The sequence below is a fragment of the Lepisosteus platostomus genome, chromosome 7 (assembly GCF_059453375.1).
Source record: "Lepisosteus platostomus isolate fLepPlt1 chromosome 7, fLepPlt1.hap1, whole genome shotgun sequence".
NCBI classification, from domain to species: Eukaryota; Metazoa; Chordata; class Actinopteri; order Semionotiformes; family Lepisosteidae; genus Lepisosteus; species Lepisosteus platostomus.
The window spans coordinates 64,957,614-64,978,550 of NC_142617.1; the positions used below are offsets into that span (position 1 = coordinate 64,957,614).

Consider the following 20,937-nt stretch of genomic DNA (forward strand, 5'->3'; position numbering starts at 1 on the left):
ACAAAATTTAGATCATGGAATATGTACAGTATTTCATATTAAGAACAGTGTTATATTTCCAGTAGCTATTGGGAGAAAATAAAGTCACTCCAATTCATTTTCACAAAAGGAAAAGTCTTGTGAAGATACCTCTATTGCTAGACTCTTCTGATATGAGTCCAGTCTAAAGATCAAGTGAGATCACTTCACTGAGGTTTTTACTGGTTAGCAAATAACAGCAATAATGTTGCTCCAGTTTCACATTAAGCTACACCTGACAGAAAAAAGGCAGATGTACTCTGTCTAACCACCTCACTTTCCCAATAGTGAGATGTGGATGGTGAAATATGTCATTGTGCACTAGATTAAATGAAATATTCGATTCAAAAAGTGGACACTCTTAAATTAATGGCGTTCTGTTCTGAAGTGCTTGGTCTGTAAACGCAGATTTATAATTCAAGCAATCAATTTTATTTTTAACTGAGCATTCTTGAGGCACTTTACCTAAAGACAATAAATACAACACATACAATAAAAATCATTACAGTATACAGAATATACGGAAAAATATAACTGAGAAAATTAAAAGAAAGAAATAGATTAAGAATTTAATAGCATAAATATATATATGTTTTAAGGCAAGATTTAAAAACATCAAAGAAAGCTGTATTTTTAATATGGTCAGGAAGAGAAAAAGAGGGAACCAATGAAAAAGCTTAGTCCCCTAATGTACAATGTGAAGTCCTTGGAACGTTAAGCAGAACAGATACAAGTCAACAACGTGAGTGAAATTGGACATGTGTAAACAATAGCTCTTGAAGGTACACAGCAGACAACCTATGCAATGCCTTATAGGTCAACAAGATAATTTAAAAGACTGTCCTGTAATAGACTGGTAGTCAGTGCTGGTTTTCAGCAAAAGAGAACTAATATGTTCAGATTTTTTTTAATCTTGGACAGCACTCAGTGAACATAGATAATCACATACTGTAGTTTCTATAGTCGTTTCTTGGATGATCTAGCTAATAAAGCATTGCAGTATCTAGACAGTAGTCTAACCTTGAGAAGATTAGCATGAACGAATTAGCTTTAGATCGCATTAGTTCATTAGCATGAACTAATTTCTCAGCATCAGGCAGAGAAAGAATTGGTCTTAGATGGGATGTGCTGAAGGAGTTAAACTGCTTTTCATGCATTTTCCACTTTACCCAAACATTCTCTTTCCAAAGCACTAGACCTCTTGCAAGAGCTGTTTCAGAGAACGATGAGATCAGTCTACTTGGTTAAGGGGATCAGCTCCATACCTGGCAATAAGACTCCAATGAGAAAGCATTTGATGGAGAGGGGAGATCATATAAAAAAACTGCTAGCTGACCCACATATTTTCAGATATGCGAATCGGGAACAGACGTGTTGTCATGAAGTGTAAAGAACATGACATTTGCTTAGATCCAAACCTATCACTTAAATACCTTCTGTGTACTAGTGTAGTACTATAAAAGCCTCTGTGCCTCTCACGTTAGTGAGCTCAGTATTAGTTGTTTCCTACTGGATATTAGTACATGCAACGATTAATGAATTTAAAATGACAAAGTTAAAGAGGTTAGCATTGTGGTTTGACAAATGCGAAGACAAAACGTGATGTTATGCGACAATGCGTCTTAAGTTTGGAGTTTTACTAGAATACATCCATGTAGAAGTGTCTACTTTTCCTGTTTGCAAAACCAATCATTAAGTTGTAAGCCCTCTGAAAAAACAAAAAGGACAAAACGTTTCACTTATTTGAAATGTATGTGTCTTTGATGTTAGTGTCTCATCCTTCCGGGAAATGGTTCTACATCAGCAAGTAGGCGAGTCAGACTCAAGACCAAATGCGAAAACAATCTCAGATTTATGTAGTCAGTCTGAATCTGTTTGGAGTAAATTTCATTACCCAGTAGTATGAAACAACGATACTACGCATGCGGAAGTCACGACAGAAAGACTGAAATATCACTTAGTGCATTTAATTTGATGTAAAATTTTTACACCTGCCAATTGTAAATTGCAGGGTGACATGGCTGCTGGCCTCTTTGATATCTCTAGTGATCCACCGATAAATGTCGCGCAAAATAAATTATATTAACCAAACACACTAATCGAAAGGTGACTGTGAAACACAAATCACGTGAAAACGGCCAGGAACTCATGCACACCGCTACGTCTAGCGGTGACAAACTTGTTTAATTATTAAACGTATAAAGAATTTACAAATACAACTACAACCAGAGGATCAAAAACAGGTACAAGAGAAAAACCACAGAGAAAAAAAAAACATTTAACCGCCAGAGGTAATGATGTAAATTATGTGATCAAATTGTATTTTTTTACAAATATCATACGTTTTCCTTGCTTTATTATTTCTCAAAGTTTTTACAGAATTTAAATAGTTTCAGCTCCTAGCGGTGACAAACTGTGCACCAGCTGATACAAAAGCGGCTGTTGAAGCACGCTCCTTTCCTTTCCAGTCTGCCTAAAACGTCATCTCAAAGCACAGCAGAGTTTCACGTTTTAATCCCACCCTTTTTCGTCAGCGTCCTGCGTTGAACAGGTCCCGGCCAGCGTAGCGCAGCCGCAGTGCCGACTCCGGCTTCCCTCCCCGTGTCGTCCCGATGCCCTTCTTGTGCTGAGTCTCATTGAGTTTCCGCTTCTTCTTTCCCGCACCATGTTCAGAGCCGCTGTTCGATACACAGCCTTCGGTATTCGGAGCCTGGCCCGGACTCGCCAGCAGCACAGCGGTAAGAGTCGGCTCGATAGGGTTGGAGGTCGGTTCACGGTTCCGCCGGAGAGATTGCGAGCCTTGGGCCTGAGGGGTCATGCAGTCTTGCCGGCGAAATGAGGAGGATCGAGAGGCAGCGAGACATGCATTGTGTGGAGTAGATGAAGGTCTTAACTGAGCACATCGGGTAGTGTTTTTTTTTTTTAGGTTATTTATCTTGTTTCACAAACACGAACAAAACCTTAGAGGCGGTATAGAACTGAGATTTGCTCATACCGCAGGGGACCTTTGTTTGAATTGGGTCTTGCACCGTTTCTTAACACTAGTTAGTATTTCAATTGATTGTATGCCAAAAATGTGTCAGATCACCGTCTCATCTACGTGCATTGTAAATATAAAGTTAACCTGTTTTAATTTGCATTGTATTCAGTTCACAAGCTTGATAGGATTTGAGTGTCGCTGCTAGTACATAGGAGTACATAGCGGTCAGTCTTCAAATATGTGGATAAAACCCTATCACACTAGAAAAGAAGTGCAGTAAATCTTGCATTCTGCTTGTGAAGTTATTTTACGTGATTTGATGCACAGGCTTAAAACATCTTTCTGGTTCTATATATTGTGTCCTTGTAATGACCCACTGGAGTTAAGGCTTTAAGGCCTAGCATCTGTAGCTACCTTTCTCCGCATAGCTTAAACCAGAAACAGAATAAGATTTCACACCAGGAAATGGTTCATGATTTTATTTGACTCATGTGGTTTTTAATAGTTATGGCTTGATAAACTGAGCGATTTTTATTCCTCAGTAAAATTTATGATGGCAGCCTGTTTGCCGCACAGAATTATTTCAAAGCGTTTAAAAATAACTTGAGAAGACGATCTTTTCAAAATTTCTTGTTAGATACTTTATTGATCCCGTGAGGGAAACTGCAGTGCAACAGCAGCTTATCACAGACAACACAGCAACAGTGTAACGAATGATACAATAATAATACAATACAATCAGTACAGTGAGAAGTGCACTAAGAAGAGTTACTCACAGTCCAGGACACACAAAGAACAAACCAGAACAGAACAGTACACAAAAAGTCGTATTGCACAATATAAATATAAATGTATTGCGCAGGTCCCTGGCATATATTGCACAAAAACGGTTGTAAAAGGGAAAAAGAACAGATGCATCAGTTTACTGTTTAGTCCAGAAACAGGTCACTGTCAATGTTGCCTCTGCCCAGACGCAAGGTGGGTGTGTAGTACAGTCTTATGAATGACCTCCTGTAGCACTCCCTGTCGCACCATGGATGGGTCAGTCTATTGCTGAACGTGCTCTTCATTTCCACAAGCTGTCATAGAGGGGATGGGAGACGTTGTCCATGATGGCCTCTAGTTTGGACACCATTCTCCTCTCAGCCACTACCTCCAGGGGGTCCAGGTCAGACCCAGTGAGAGAGCTTGCTCTCCTGATGAGCTTGTTCAGCCTGTTAGAATCCACTGCTCTAATCCCAGAGCCCCAGCATACCACCACGTAGAAAATGGAGCTCGCCACCACCGACTGATAGAACATATGTAGCATCTTACTACACACATTGAAGGACCTGAGCCTCCTCAAGAAGTAAAGCAGTATCCGTATTGTTAAATACGAATACTGCATTTGTGATGTATGTGTGACATTGCAGGGCATAGTGCTATTATATTTTAATTTAATTAATGCAGTTATGTAATTTGAGACAAGGTTTCAGTAATTGACATTTTGTTACAGACAATTGGGCTTTAAAAAAAATACAAGTCTTTTCCTGAAGATTCTATGGGATGTCTTACCTTTTGAAGTTGACAATGTTGTCAAACATTTTTTGGAAATCTTAAAATATTTAAATAAAGATCCTCAATACTTTCCAGGTTCGTATCTGGTTTATAGCAAAAGGTTTCTGTCTTAGTGTTAAATTTTTTTCCTTAATCTAAGACTAAACACAAAACGCTTGTTTGGCTATCTATTAAAAATATTGGAATGTGAAGAACTGTACAACCATGATAATAATAGTAGCTAGAAAAATTGAAGAGTGAATACTTTACCCCTTTATAAAATGGAAGATTGCAGTTTCTGCATCCTCTTCATAATGCAGTAGTATTGCAAACATGAGCTGTACAACAAAACTGCCAGCAACAACGTTCTTTGCCAGTCGGGAAGTTCACACTCATGCAAGATTCATCTCTGCCTTTTCTATTGGGAGTGATTGATTGTAAAACGATTGGTCATTTCATGAGTACCTTGCTGGAATGCATTATTCAAGAGCATCCCAGATGTCCAGCAGGGTTATGATTAGGCTTACGATGGGCCAAAATAGGACGGTTTTGGCCCAAGGAAGCCCATTGACTAAAATGGTTTGACAGTGGTCTTTTTTCCAGCGACATTCACATACAGTCTAACTTTTACCATAGATATACTTGAAGAACTGTTAAATAGAATTGCCACTTCGCATCCTATTTGGAAAGATAGGATACTGGGAAAGATTCCCGTGGTATTTAAACCTCCTGAATACTGGTTAAATTGATTTCTTGCAGGTATTTAGAAAAAAAGTTGTTTTAACATTTAAAGACATTGTTTCTTTAACATACAAATACAGAAGAACAGAATTTCACGATTTTCAATGTGGAATCTGGTACCTGACCCCACTTGTTGACACTGTGTGTGTTCATCCTAGCTCCCGTGGTGTCCCGCTGTTATTCACATGGCAAGCAGGAAACGGATGAAGAGTTTGATGCCCGCTGGGTCACCTATTTCAACAAACCCGACATCGATGCCTGGGAGCTGAGAAAAGGTGAGTTTCTTGGAGTGCATGGCATTTTTCATGTTCATTATTGAACCATTCCTGCAGTTGAGAACGTACAGGATTGTGCAGGTACATTTCCAGGTTGGTTCTTGCAACCTTGACCTTTTTTTCTCCTTGGTATTTAGTGAGATTTGCAAATACTCTTGTCTTCTCCATTTCTAGTGGATAGATATACAACTATAGCTCGATAAATGACTTGGGTTAAATCCTAAAATAGGTCAGAACAGATTTTGTAATACATGATATTAACATTTTTTTCTCGTAGAAGTCTTAATGTTATTTCTTATAACGAAGCTGTGGTTTTAACTTCTTTTATATCAATGTTGTTTGTCCTGGATTGTGCAGACTATTGCTGTTTCAACAGAAAACGATGGTGGAATTCTAGACCACAGCTTTAATCCCAGTTCTTCTTGCCCTCGCTTTACAGGCATGAACACCCTAATTGGTTACGACCTGGTACCTGAACCAAAGATCCTTGACGCTGCCCTGCGGGCTTGCCGGAGATTAAATGACTTGGCGAGCGCAATCCGCATCCTCGAGGCCGTCAAGGTGAGAGACTGCTAATAGAGCCTCTTTTTCTTTACACCGAAGGTACATTTTAAAATCTCTTGTGTAACCTTTATGGATACATGACAGGGGTTTGTATTTAAGTATACTTATGTATTCTTCTCCATTAAACATATGTTACAGAGTAGGACGTTTCAATAAGGAAGGCCCAGCACAAGTTGCTCATATAATATAATCCATCAGAACTCCCCTCAGAGGAAGTCAGTATGTTTCCATAGTTTCCCAGATTTAGAGCAAAAACAAATCAACTGAGTACATCAGAGCTGTGTGTAGCAACTCTACACTAGTTTGTATTGCTTTTTAAGATTTTTGAATAGAGACAGAAGACATCCTCTGAAAATTCAAACCATACGAATCTGTGAACTAGATATCGGCAATCAAATGATATACAGAAATTCTTGTCTACCAATCTAGGATCGTAAAAACATTCAGGGTGAGGAAAGTCAAAACATTGAGACTACGAGTACTGTTTTTGTGTTGAGTTAATGTAATGCCTCCCTTAACTCTAATGAAACAATGTATAGGTGGTACCACATCCTTTTTGTATACAGTATATGTACCCTTTTGTGTTTATTGCTCTTAAATCTGGACAGATGTTACAAGTGTAATGCTAGGAGAGGTATACAGACATTAAGGGTCTGTTTTATCAGTCTCCGAACACCAACAGGTTAACTTTCATTAAAATAAAATGGAGAAGTACTTATTATGATAAGGTCTCCTAGTAAAATGAACTACGCCACAGAAGGAAGTGCAGGTTGTAAAGTGAGATGTTATGATGCCGCCCACACACACACACCCCTGCTACGTGCAATCTTGTAAGTCACAGTGTCTTCTTTTGTTACATTATGTAAACTACTGAATAACCAAATGATAATATCCTTAAGCAACAGAAGAACATACACAGCACTGGTGTCACAGTACCACTCGAATGTAATAAATATTTAGATTGATCAAGTTGGTCAATGTACAATAAGCCTAACAAATAGCTTAAAATTGTTTTTGCTTTAAATATTTGTTTTATTGTGTTAAATATTTACATTAAATTCAAATAATGCACCAGCTCAGGGTTTTGACTTGGAAGACTCCTCACTTTGATCCCCAAAATCTATAATTTTCACTTAATTTGCTTTTTTTCCTCTAATTAACAGTGAGCTGTCTCCATTTATTTCTTATTTGCTTTCTTTGAACCAGTGGCTTCATTAACAATTTAGAGTTAAAGAATCCAAAGTGTTCTGTTTCAGGCATTACTCGAGGGTTAGCTGTGTGCTCCCAGCAGTCACTTTATTTCACAGCATTTGGCCTTTTGAAACTGAAAGGGAAAGCGTATTGAAGGGCATGAACAAGGCTTGACTCCTAATGTGTAAAACACGATTTCAGTCAGCTGTTCAGTTTTCCAAATTTAACTCCTGATCCTTAAATCTACTTTTTTTTAAATGGATTTTTGTGACTGTGAAGGTGACAGGCTATTGGTGCTGCCAGTGTTCTAACCAAAGTTTGTTTTGGCAGGATAAAGCAGGACCTCACAAAGATATCTACCCCTACGTAATTCAGGAACTGAGGCCTACCCTGGATGAATTAGGCATCTCCACACCAGAAGAATTGGGCATTGACAAAGCATAGACCTCAATCCCCTGGGTAGGTAGAGCTGAATACTGCTCTGAGACTGGCCCTGTCATGGGAGTCTTGGAAGATTACAGAAATATTTTTTTGTGATTTGTCATTTATTTAAACGATGCATATCAAAAACACACCAATACTAATGGGTGGGAGTTTAAATTGTAGAGGTATTTTAATTGTTTTCTATTTCTGTAATTCTTTTAAAAGTAAAATATTTTTACACTTTTCAAGCAAAATTCAGTGTCCAGATGTTTTTCTAATGAGATGCACTTTAAACTTAACAATAATTGAGAATGTGAATTTGTGTGGTTCACTTTCCAACTTCTTAGATCAGCAAAAGCCTAGGTTAAAAAGCAAAAAATAACTGTTATTCAGTTTCAAAATTTAGTTTTGCCTAATGCTTCCAAAATATCAAGAAAATAGTGGTGTCCAAATAACATTTGATTTATTGGTAATTAGCACTCTATTTCAACAGATATTCATGTTCTTAATATTCTTTATAAGTGTTTTGAAAATAAGTTCATCTGGTTCCTGTCTATTTAATATAGAATAACTGGTAGCTTTTTATTTTGTTTGTCACCAGAATTGCCACATTTTCTTTTACACATTTGCTTCTGGGAGATGTTTAAGTCAGGGAGAAGACTGCTTTATATTTTGTCCTTGTTAAAATGTACTTTCTGAATTTGATGCTTCCTTTAATGTGTTCACACAGGAGAAAATATAAAGGGCTCTTACTATAGAGCAGTACCATTAAGCTTGTCAACACTAGCAATATGAAGGGCTCAAAAGGGCTTTTCAAGCTTTGACCTTTTTTTAAAGGTTCTTGACATTACTGGCTTTGTTTCATTATCCGTTGGATAAATACTTTCTGTCAGAAGCAGCAGTAATGTGGGACAGACTCCATTTGCTTTGTCCTTTGTCACTTACTATATTATTATTATATTATTATTATAATAAGACAACACCAAATGTTGTAAAATTCACAATCGGCTCTATGTAAAACTTCATTGAATCTTTGATTATTTTTCTTTACTTGACTTATCTGCCTTTTAATGTATAAGCAGTATAACCCACAATAATATCCTAGATACAATAAATTGTACTTATCTCTCTTTTTAGGCTGATCTCCAGAGGACTGCTGTCAACAGTGTAAAACACTTGTTCACTGCACTTGAAGTCTTGGCCTTGTATGCCCATGTTTGTGTGATATTTACATCGGCCTTTGTTGTGTCCTACTGTATGTAAAATGATGGACCTAATAAAGGAAAAATAATTTAAAAAACAAGAAAATGTGTGCCTTTTAGTTATTTTCCATTCTTTAGATTTGTCACTCTGCAGATGCAATATAATTTTCCTCCACAGGACATTCTCATTTTCAATTTCTGCAAATTTTTAAAGTAGTCTTTTTTAAAAAACATTTTATTTTTTACACTTTGAACAATATTCAGTCCAACATTATACATGGAAATACAGTATATTCTTCCCATGCTGTATATTTGTTGATTTCATGTTATCAATCATTCTTGTCAGAGTTCAAAGTTGTCTGCATAAGGATCATTGGCACGTGGATCTATGAAAGACACTGCTGAACTATTTATCATTATGGTTCTGCAGAACTCGGATATTTGCTTAAGAATAGAATATAGTGTGTGGCTCTTCACAGGTAAAGAAAAGACTCACTCTTCACTCTGTGAAATTGCTTTGAAATAAAGTAAAAGTAATAATGCTGGAAAAAGCTCTCTTAGGATGAACATTCAATAAATGTTGGCCCTCACAATGTCCATACAGTATCAACAGGAAAAAGTCATTTGCTAAATGCTGATGATCATGTACTTGAAACCACAGGTGCTGTTCAATATTGATATAAAATGTGACATTTTGATGTCTTGCCTAATTTTAGGCAACTGGTCCTCAATGTTTTGCCCATTTCATACAGCATTTGGGTATAACCCAGTGTGCTGTGAAAGAGCTTTGTAATTTGAGCTCATATTTTAAAAAAATGTATTTGAATGTTAAGATACTTGGACTGGAATCAGATGGTGAGATTGCATTGATCTGAAAGTATTATATTGTTAAGAAGAAGTCTTCAATCACTGAGTTACGGGTAAACTACCTGGACCAGGCAGTGAATCCTGAACTGTGATGCATTTCCAATCTACACCTAATTGTTAGCAGAGCTCCACCTGCAGAATAAAGAGCTAGCTATGTACCCCCGCCCTCCTGAAATTAACTTTCTGCAGAGCAAAAACTGGTGATAGTCCTACAGCTCTTGGTCGAAGTAAAAGATAGCATTTAACCAGACGTCCTTTCTAGGCAGCTTCCTGAGGTTGCACACACATTTAGTTAAAAGCAAAGCGGTTATATGCATAAGGGCAGCGTTGGCATCTTTTTTTCAAGATGTATACACTTCACTAATTTATTTTTGGAGCATTGGAAATCTGTGATAAGGAGTGATACTTCTAACGTTTGCTTCACTGTTCCTGAAAGTATGCAAAAGCAAAACGTTACACAGCTCGGCAGACACTCTTACGCTGGACAATCCCTCGCGTCCCCGCCAGCTTAACGCATGCGTACATGCGTCTGCCGCGTACTTCACTGTCACCGGGAAGCGGAACCAATATGTGGGGTCAAAGCAGCATAGCCAATTTAGAAGTTGTGTTACAGTCTACTGAGTTTAATCAATTCTAAATATTTAACGTGTTTGGCCACCATGCTACAGAATAAAGAATGAGGATAGAGAAAAGCTGCTAAAGTGAAAACAGTGTGAGAGAAGATGGAGGTGCCGGAGAAAGATTCTTTGCTTTCGGTACCGGAATCGCCACAGACACTGGTGGGTAAACAAACATAGTTCAGCTACCGCTGATGTTCTTATCCAATTTTATAGACAATGCAAAATCATAATGTCAGTAGATATTATAGTATTTTCTTCGCAGTTTACGTTTTGGTGCATGTTTAGACTGGCAACATTAACAATGTCTTTGAAAGATAGGCGGTTTCCAGATTGTAAATTTATAAGTCCCTTTTAAGAAGGTAGAATCGATACCTTACAATGTACTTACAATGGCGAATCCTTCCCGAATTTGAAATATTTCTGTTTCGTCTGTTAAAACAGAGTCTGTAGGTTATATTTTTTAAGTACCTATATGAAAGTTGTTTTGAAATACAATTACATTTTTTTAAGTGGGTTCTTCTAAATTCTAGAAGAAAGTAGCCATGTCTTCTGCGGTAGACACTCTCTGTCTGACTACGCGCGATAAAACAATTCACAATTCAAATAAAAAACCATATGTTAATTGTAATAGATACAAGTACTTGTAGTACTTACAAGTTTCATTAGTTAAAATGCATTAAGCTTGATTCTTAAGACGTCAGAGAACCGTCACATTTCACTTTACTGAAGTTTTTGTTTAAGGAGTGGTGCTTATTTCAGTTTAACTAGATATATCTTGCTTACTGCTCGGAATTGAAACTATTAATAGCTTTGGTCAGTTGTGTAGTGGGGCTGCCACACAATACCCAGGTGACTGGTTGCACAAGCTTATTTTCTTTCCAACTGAAATCACCATAGATAAGAAGGCCTTTGCAGTGTGCTGCTTTTTTCATCTTCTGTCAGGTCCCCAGTAGCAGACCAAAATGGACAGAGAGTGGGGCGAGGCCTGTAGAAAAGAGAGGCCCGTACATTATGTCCAAAGTTCCTGCAATTCATCTCAAACTGCGTAAGTGCTGTTTCTGGAAGTGTCACTTATTTTGTAATTGTTGTGAGTGCACATGCTAGAAATTGCTAGGGATATTTTGAGATATTCAAGTATTTGCCCATTGCAGCCATGAAAAAACAACTGGCTTTTATCTATTTTTTTATGTGGTTTAGATAAAATATTGCAATAATATATTGTATTAATCTAAACAGAGCAGTATTAAAATATGTATTCCATGCTGAGAAGAGAAGAAGCTCATCGTTTCGGCTGTGGAGGCCGAAAAGACACCTAGAGATGGCTCCACAGCAGAAATGTTCTGTTTCTTTTCTTTTATTTTTAGCAGGGAATAAACCTTTACTTGTTCATTTGTAGCCTACGCATGCTGACGCAGCTACCTACTTGAACTTCTTCAACCCAGTATTAAAATATGTACAACTCACATCAGCTTGCAATTTCATCACCTTAAGTTGCTCACAATGTCTCACATGGCGGCCAAACTGTGTGGAATTACCCATGCATTGTCTAAATATAAAATATAACCAAAGGAGACTGTGGCATCACAAAGCTCAGAGTAATAATAGAACTGACAGTAATTAAACAGGAAGAAACCAAAACATTATTACTTCATTTGAGGGTTTTACTTTTTAAAGTACAGATTGAATGTATTATGATTACTGTATAGGAACTGAACTCGGGGACCCAGCACTGCAAGGCAACATAGCGAACCACTACGCCACCATGCCACCCATCCTTCATCATATTTCATAAAATAGGAATTGTCATTCTTTGATTCTTAATCTAGAATTACAGATGCATTGGGCATCAGATTAATAAAATAAGGAAGAAAATGTATTTGCATGGAGTGTCATGCAGATCACGGTTTGTGTTTCTCTGGTGGCTGCAGTTTCTGTCCAGGTGGTCAGCTCATGTGACACTCTCTGGAGCTACCTTCATATTCTACTGCATCATCATCATCATCATCATTAAGAGCTAAACAATGAAAATGGAAACTTTTTTAAATTGATCACATCCATCAGTTACCATGCCAGTTGCTCTATGATGCTGATAGTTCAGCTTTTGTGATGACATGCAGTATAGCATCAAAGTAACACAAATAAACTTTTTTTATGCTGTTTAATTGCTCTCTCGTTGACGAAACATTTTAAAAGACCTTCGTTTCGTGCTAATTTTGCAAAAGCTGAAAAGGTGTGATTCTTAACTTCATTAGCCCTGGAGCAGAGGGATGCAGAGCTTTACTGATCCAACTGCCGAGGTAAGGTTGGCCTTCATGCCATTTAGGAGTCATGTGTCAGCCTAGACAGCCATCTTGGTTATTATATCTGACCACAACATTAGTGAGATAATGACCGTCATGTTTGTTTTACCTGTTTTACCAGAAAGGCACAGAGATATGGCAAGGAAGGCCCTGAAGAAGAAAGGGTTGACAGCTGGAGCCGTGGTCCAGCAGCCTAAACCAGGAGCTAAGAGGTGGATCAAATAACTCATGTCCCATTTCAAGCATGTCTTAGTATCTCTCTTTTTGTGAAAGAAACCTGGAATTCCTGGTGATGTTGAGCCCTTTGGGAAATCTGTGTTCATATATCAAGAATGTGACTTTATGTATGTGCAGATACTCTTTATGCTCCAAGCATTTCAAACTGTTAACTTAATGTAGAGACTTTTAAAATGTACTTGGGCTGTTAAACAAAAGTTGTAATCATCACATTTTATGTTGAATAACCAACAGGAATATAATCAGTAGGTAATAATTGAGTAAGAGTTTTAAAAATAACTAGACTCAATTGACTAAGCAAAGTCTTATTTGGTGGAATAAAATCCTAAAACCTATATGAAATTTAAATTACTACTTATTTTATAATGCAGGGCTGTAATGGCATTTTTAATTGAGTTTCTTTAATAAGACTTTTTTAAAATAGTTTTTGCCCTTGTCATTAGGATTAGTTATCTATTGTATAATGCAAAATGTCTGTGTTTTCTGGTCCTTGTAAAGTTGAAAGAAAGGTGATAATTTTTAGTTTCTTATTTGGTTTTGAAAGGACTGTGTTTGCAGAAAATGAGTTTCACACAACATATTCTCATTTGTGGTCTTCATGTATAGCCAACTTGAGTCTTATCTGAAGGGACTTGATTTGTCCTGAATTTTTCTGAACATGAGCAAACATTTTGCCTGTAGGAAGCCTTTACAACAATAATACCACATATGCTGCTATTAATGATAAAAAGCTCAGGATTTGTATACTTAAGTGAACTGGTACTCCATAATTTGAATATGCTTTTGTTTAGGATAACCACTTGATATGTGAAGTCCCAGGTAAGGCTCCTGGCTTGTACTAAACAAGTATGTAACTGTAGTAATTCATGTAGCAGTAGAGACCTTTACAAGATGACATGAGAGATACAATTAAAAATGAAGGAGTGCAGTACGATAAAGTTATTTTGGTCATTGAAAAACGTTTTAAGAAAGAAATGAGATTACAGTTTACTAGCCTTTCAGTACACCAAATAAGTTACACACCCCCGAGGTTCTACTTTTTGTAGTTTTAACAAAATATATGGATAACTATAGTGATATTTTGCAGACAGCTCTTCACTGTTATTTCTTAAAGCACAGTTTCAAAGATCTACAAGCCCCATCTTGTGGTGATTTATATGTACTCCACTTTTATTTACAAAACCTCTCCCTTTCATGAATATTCTGTATTTAAATACTTTTCTCAATACTTTACATTCATTGTGAACAGTTTATAATCCTTTTACTTCATGGGTTTTCAATGAGTAAAAAGAAGAATACTACTCTCATATACTGTCTTTGTAATTTGTAATTAGTAAATTCATACTTCTTAAAAAAGTAAGGTTATGGAATATTGCAAGATATTTGACTTTAATATCAAGATACTTGCAGTTGTGGCAGTAATTGTTATGGGCCTATGTCTTGCACCACTGGGATTTTTACGAAAGACAGTTTGCTGTGGTTTATAAGTATCATAGACGGGAAGAAGAATTTTTTTTAATCATATGTGATTCAAACACAGGATGCATCTTGCTGTGTTAACATTCAAATATAATAAACTTTTATTCTGTAACCATGCACCAAGAAAAATGCATCAAAGTGCATTTTTGTTTTGTTATAACACCTAAATAATATATCGTCTCTCATTGTCTTTTCCACTTGTGGAATATACATTATAGTACATAAAACTACATTATATGTCAAATTGAAAATCAGTTAATGTAAAATCATTAAGTAATGATGTGTTTATATTAACATTAAAATGTCCTTCTCTTCAAGGAGCATGAAGTATAATAAAGGGTATGCTGCTCTCAGTCAAAACTCTGAGGATGCACTTGTATCATTGGATTCAGATAGGTAAGACACATTTCTCCTCCTTTCAGTTTTAGAATTCTACAGATGAACCTATCGTTACACAGTTCTCTCACAAAATCATATGTATCTCTCAGACTTATTTAAAGCTGATGTTTACTGCTAATACTCATTTTGCTTTTCTCTTGCTTTACTATGCACCATTTTGAAATGGTGAAAATTGCTTAAAGCTTTCACGTGGTGAAAGAAGGCACCATTGCTACATCTAGCCAAATTTGCTTGATTACATATACAATTAAGTGTAACCCTATGTTTTCCTATAACTTTCTAATATCTACTATGTATACTACACTATATATACACTCCTATATATTGTACATTCTTATTATATAGTGTTAGTAAATGATTATGCAATGTTCTTTCTGACTATTGAGATATACATCAGGAAACAAGGGTTTAAGAATTTAAGGAAGATAATTGTTACAGAGCTGATTAAAGTTTTATTAAAAATTACATTTTATTTAAAACATCAATATTTTTAGTCTAACCAAATTATGACTGGCAGTTCCTTTTGTGTAGTCTCATCTCTTACCAGTGTTTCTTCCTCAGTGATGCTGAACCGGAGTCCCAGTATTCTTCTGGATATTCCTCTGCAGAGGTGAGTCTTTCAGCCAAGACAAGCCACAGCTATGTACATACCCTGCAGATCATGTTCTTTGTTAGATCACAAAATCTAACCAGGTTTATCATATCTTACTCCTGTCTAAAAACTCCTTGTCCTGGTTAATTTGTAGATGAATGTTCATATTAACGAATTAATTTCCATTTGTCATCTACTGTATATATTATTATTAAAGCAGTGCAGTTTGTCATTACATTGCATCTCATTGGTACCTAGTTTTTTAGTTCAACTTTAATCATTCAGAGTTTTGATACAACTGGGTTGTATAATTATTCTTGTAGTTGTGTAATTACTTCCTGATCACGCTATACATACAGATGGCTGCCTATCCTCACTGCAGGTAAACCAGGACCTGAACAGGCAGCTTCTGCAGGATGGCTACCGGCTGGATGAGATGCCTGATGATGAGGACCTAGACCTCATTCCTCCAAAAGCCATGGGTTCTTCTACCTGTGCCTGCTGCTGTGTGGAGACCCCTTTGTGCTGTATCCAGTAGCTATAGGAGCATAACAGTTTTGTCAGCTCGGAGTGGCACAACCACCAGTGCATTGGCCATACTAATGTATTGTAAGGTCAGTGTGGGCACCAATCTTCATACGCCTGTCATTTTATACCTCTGCTGTGGCCACACTTTATGATCCTTGAGGAAAAAGTTCCATTCCAGGGCTTCTTAAAAGTCACAAGCTAGCTTTTCACGAGAGTAGCTGCAGAGTGACTGGGCAGTTTTCAGATTAGTGCATGTGCACTTTTTTATCAAAAAGCGATCTGTCTTGGTGTTTAAATTATCACCACTTTTTCAATATGAACGTTTTGTCAGAGCTTGCCTTCAGAACAGGTTTTAATACTTTACCAAAGTAATGAGACTTTCATAAAGGTGCTATTATAGCTTAAGAACTTCCAATTCTGTTACAGTAATATATTGGAAACTAATCTGAAAAAGTATGTAGTGTAGAGATTGATTTGTCCTTTTTGTTTTGGACAAAAGGACAAAATCTACTATTTGTATGGAACTTTTCCCTGATAATCCCACTATTAACAAGATTCCAGATGATGAAGAGATAACATGAATTCCTAACTACTTCCAGATTCCAAAAACTCTTGGAATAAAACATGTGGTTGAAACAAATGTAACAAGAATCTCCAGAGAAAAGGTTTCCTTTTGTCATTTGTTGGTCTGAGTAATTTGTCTCACTGTTGTGGCATCACATCATGCCCATTATCAATCCCAGGATCAGTCTGTTACTAAATTGTTACAACAAAGGTCATTCAGAAACACCATAAACCAAAATTGCTACTGACAGATTATTTAATAATTTGGTACCATTTAAAAGCACTTTCACTTACATTGGTGATATAACAAAGGTTATTGGTAGGCCTTTGCTTTCCTTGCTTTCTTCATTACTTTGAAACGGAGAATTCTTTCTCAGTTCATGGTGCAGAATAAGGTGTAAAATGTAACAGTCCTTGATAACTCAGTCAGATTGAATTCAATCCCTTTGCACTTTAAGAGCAATTTCAGGTGATATTTTTTCTTCTTGTTAAGAAATATCCAAGGAATTCTGTTTTTTTTGTATCAAATAGTAATTTGCTGAGTTAGAAGGATTCTGAATTGCTATCCTGTCACTTTCTGAAACATAGTGGGGACATTTTATTAGCATTGTTTCCAGGAATTCTTTCTCTTGAAGCGCCTAGTCCTACATTTGATAGATGTTTGTTTTGTACAAAAAAGGCCTTTTATAAAGACCTTACATGGACCTTGTCAAAAATGTGGACTTCGTTTAAAAAAGAGATTTGGCAAAGTATCACTGGCCAAGGTTTCTTTTATGTCCAATGAAATAAGTTCTCTGCAGAAAGAAACGTATTGTCTGATACCAGGGGCACAGTGGCAGAGTTCTTCAAGCTACCATCCTTTTGAAATGAGAGTACTGGTTCTCAAAATAACGATCTGTGGCTTGGGCCATCAGACTATCATTATACTTGTGTGCTTACTTAATACTTCCAAGTAGCTTACAACATATTTGTATTTTACATATATTGCTAATCGTCTTGTAGGTTTCTACCCAACGTAATCAAAAAGAGTTTCTTGTCAGAGGTGTGGGACAAAAAAAAATTAAATGTTTCACTAGCAAAATAACATTAACGTTCATACAAATTGTTCTATTTAAAATGTGACACTATGCTGTTTTTTTTCTAGAGAAAACAGTTTTCAATTTGGTTTTAGTTAAAACACTTCCCTGCCCTTCTTACAAGTGCTGTACATAAATTAAAAGAACAAAGGCAGAAACACTAAATTTTCTTACTTATCAGAAGTAGCTATAACTGCTAACACTAGAGGAAAACTGCAGCTTTGGAGTTGTAAGTGCCTTTCACAGTTAAACATCTCTGACTCAAAAGCAATTGGGCAAAAAAGAGAAGAGATTATGTAACACAAACAGTTGCTTGCCCTTTTCCCTTAAATACTCAAATGTTTGTTTGCACATAAAGTTAATCTAGTGATCTTTATATTTCTCAAAAATCCATTAAATGACTGTTCAATTTCAGTTACTATTCCTCTTGTTGTTTTTTCTGTGTTTGCACACTGTGGGGTTTTGATGATACCTGTTGTCTCTATTATTTGCTCTTAACTGTTCATTCTTGTCATAACATGAGGTGTTCATTGTTTGAGGGGAAAATACAAAGTGAGGAGTGAGACACTGAGGGTTTCACTTGTCAGTGTTTCACACTTAGCAATTTTTTTCTGACTTCTATGACTGCAATAAAGCCAATAAAAAAGAGAAGGACTTCATCACTTTTACTTCAGATTACACTCCTGGGATTTATCACATTACAAAAGAAATAATGAAAGCTTTTGCTAAAATGTCAGGATGTCCTGGCAAATATATGAAGTATTGAAAGGGCCATGATAATGAAAATGGTATGCAGTGCACTGAGGTTTACAATTCTGTAACAATATACAACTATTGTAATGTCTGGTATCTTGATATTTATCCAGTTAATGCATTGCAGTAAAACTTAATTGATGTATAAACTGTAGTAAGCATTGTTGGGAGTAGGATACATCTTACTCAATACATATGTAAAGCAAAGTGAACACCATGTATAAGATTGTATTTTCATTCATTGTTACGATAAGTAAACACCTGCTGGTCATTTTACTTATGATCATCTTTGGAATTCAGTTGATCATCTCTTTTTATCTTCACAGCTCAATGAGGATATATTTGATGTGTAGAACATCTCAATATTGTGCACATTACATGTTTTGTGCTTTTTAATCCCCTGCATGTTTGACACTGGCCTGCAGAGGGACCCAGGTTTCCAAGCCTTCTTCACAGTTTACAGTAAGAGTATGTTGAAAAGCTGTTCAGTTCAAGTTAGGGAATCCACTGGTCATAATGTGTCATTTTCTTGGCATGTTATCTAAACTTCAAGGGACCAGTAAAATTAACTGGATGATTTGTCTTCATAAAATGTACAAGAAGGGTTTTACACTTTGTATTACTTTTTTTGAAAGATTGTAGTGCATCTGTTTGCAAGCTGTACACTCCTGTTACTTAAGATATACATTTTAAAAACCCTTTTAAACCCTTTATTCCGAGGTGAGACATTTTTGGTGCAATGTGCTACTTAGTATAGAGCAGGAGTATTAATTTGCTGTGTCTTTATGAATTCTCATGTGTGTGTTTTTGACTCCAGTTATGTTTGTGTTTAAATATTGTACTGATCACAGTGCAGTAAGTAGTCACACTTGCTGTACATATGTGTACTATGCAACTCGCTTGACAATCCTTTCTGTACTCACTTTGCTAGTTAAGGCTATTAAATGTTACTTAGTGCTGAATGCAATACATTATTTATCCTTTATATATATTAAAATCTAAGCTTTGTATTTAATAAATGAAAATTGTGCTGTTGTTTATAAATAAAATTATTTACTCTGGTGTTTTGGAAATGGTTCATATAGCATGCATTTTTTCATTGAGCAAAGACAAAAAAAGAACCACCCGATATTCATTTTTTGACAGTTGCCCTTTCAAAGAGCTTTGGTGGGCTTAAAGTTTAACTGACCTTTAAATACTTCGACATTAGAATAACCGATTAATCCAATTGTTAGCCAATCACAGAACAGATGTTTTTAACAAGTTTCCATTATAAAGTAGTGAAACTTTAAAGATTTGTATTATTCTCACTATTTTTCACTCATTTAGTGGATTCTGTACTCCTTGATATTATTGATTGTGTTTTCAGAATTAATTATACCAGTCCATGACACAGCAACTGGCTTTAAGCATTGGAATTGGAAGACCTTTTTCAAGACTTCTGATCACCAGTAATAGTTTCACAAATGGTTTAGATGATATTCAAAGAATCGGTCTACTTTTCTGCTTTTATTCAGATAAATGGTGATTGTCATTTAAAGACTGTGATGGTGTGATCCAGTTAGAAGTCTAAATTAAGGACACACAGTTTCATTGACAGTGGCTTCTTCTAAGATAATCTGTCAGAACTTTGGCTTAATGAAATTTACTGGCAAATAAGCAGTCACTTGCTATCCAGATCAGATGGCAGAATGATGCAGATGGAAACGTGAGAAGGGGCTTCTTGTTAAACACCTGCAAGCGTTGCTTATTGATGCCCTTGGAATAGATGGGCAGGTGTGATGGAGGTTTGTGCACTGGTGTTTTCAAAACATACAAATGAGAACTGAAACCTGATGTTTCTATTGACTCTCCTGTTGTTTTGATCACTGTATATCAACTTTGGATACTATGGTCACAATTTCAAATTTGACGTCTAGGTTTCTCAGCTTTTTTACATTTAGGTCACTGCTGATTTTTAATTCTCTCTTGGCACATGCTGATGTGCTCTTTGCATGTGGTGGTAGATTGTAGTTGCTAAGTATGTTTCATATTTTGAACTTGGTGGTTTTGGAGATTGCCTTCTACTGTAACCAGCCCTTTTTTTCCCAGCCTACAGAGGAAGAAATGGGGTTCTTTTTCTTTAAAACATTAAATACAGATGACAGATGGAATAAAGAAACATCTTGATGGAACACCATAGTTGAAAAGTATGTGGGAGGAAGCCTGCAGAAATGTGCTCTGATATTAAATACTTTCTAGTATTAAGTATCTGAACCCCTCAGATTGCAACAGTGCAGCGCTTTTATGATGCTCAAGAACATATGATACATTAAAGTATGATGATCCTCAGCTTTCATACATACACTCCCACATTCACCAAAAGGTTTTCTTTTTAAAATGCCTAATTATAGCATTTTGTATACATTGAAAAATGATCCTGGTAGGCTTTAACATTTTAGCAACCTTGTGTACTTAATACCTGGACCTCACATGCTAGCAGTTAAGTAAATAGTGTCTTAGTGCTCAATCATGGAGTTATGGATTTACTGCTGTTAGACATCACATTTGATCAAATTTCATGCGAAAATGAAAAGGGTGTATATATACTGG

At 36.3% G+C, this 20,937-nt stretch overlaps 2 protein-coding genes across 2 annotated transcripts; both read left to right on the forward strand.

Annotated features, from left to right (window-relative positions):
• The first annotated feature begins 2,562 nt into the window (after positions 1 to 2,562).
• Positions 2,563 to 9,036, forward strand: LOC148659511 (cytochrome c oxidase subunit 5A, mitochondrial-like). Its single transcript, XM_088641833.1, has 5 exons — positions 2,563 to 2,756; positions 5,434 to 5,550; positions 5,990 to 6,111; positions 7,636 to 7,764; positions 8,866 to 9,036. The coding sequence occupies exons 1-4, from the start codon at positions 2,684 to 2,686 to the stop codon at positions 7,747 to 7,749; spliced, it is 426 nt and encodes a 141-aa protein (XP_088497959.1). The 5' UTR covers positions 2,563 to 2,683; the 3' UTR covers positions 7,750 to 7,764; positions 8,866 to 9,036.
• Positions 9,037 to 10,330: 1,294 nt separating this feature from the next.
• On the forward strand, positions 10,331 to 19,418 carry fam219b (family with sequence similarity 219 member B). Its single transcript, XM_088641838.1, has 6 exons — positions 10,331 to 10,576; positions 11,360 to 11,462; positions 12,839 to 12,929; positions 14,752 to 14,829; positions 15,394 to 15,442; positions 15,807 to 19,418. The coding sequence occupies exons 1-6, from the start codon at positions 10,520 to 10,522 to the stop codon at positions 15,960 to 15,962; spliced, it is 534 nt and encodes a 177-aa protein (XP_088497964.1). The 5' UTR covers positions 10,331 to 10,519; the 3' UTR covers positions 15,963 to 19,418.
• Positions 19,419 to 20,937: the final 1,519 nt, after the last annotated feature.

Excerpts from the sequence above, each read along its gene's own strand:
- LOC148659511 (XM_088641833.1), top strand. The coding sequence starts at position 2,684 with ATGTTCAGAGCCGCTGTTCGATACACAGCCTTCGGTATTCGGAGCCTG. Across the intron at positions 2,757-5,433 it reads GACTCGCCAGCAGCACAGCG|CTCCCGTGGTGTCCCGCTGT; the intron begins GTAAGAGTCGGC and ends TGTTCATCCTAG. Across the intron at positions 5,551-5,989 it reads TGCCTGGGAGCTGAGAAAAG|GCATGAACACCCTAATTGGT; the intron begins GTGAGTTTCTTG and ends CTCGCTTTACAG.
- fam219b (XM_088641838.1), top strand. The coding sequence starts at position 10,520 with ATGGAGGTGCCGGAGAAAGATTCTTTGCTTTCGGTACCGGAATCGCCA. Across the intron at positions 14,830-15,393 it reads GTATCATTGGATTCAGATAG|TGATGCTGAACCGGAGTCCC; the intron begins GTAAGACACATT and ends TTTCTTCCTCAG. Across the intron at positions 15,443-15,806 it reads CTGGATATTCCTCTGCAGAG|GTAAACCAGGACCTGAACAG; the intron begins GTGAGTCTTTCA and ends TCCTCACTGCAG.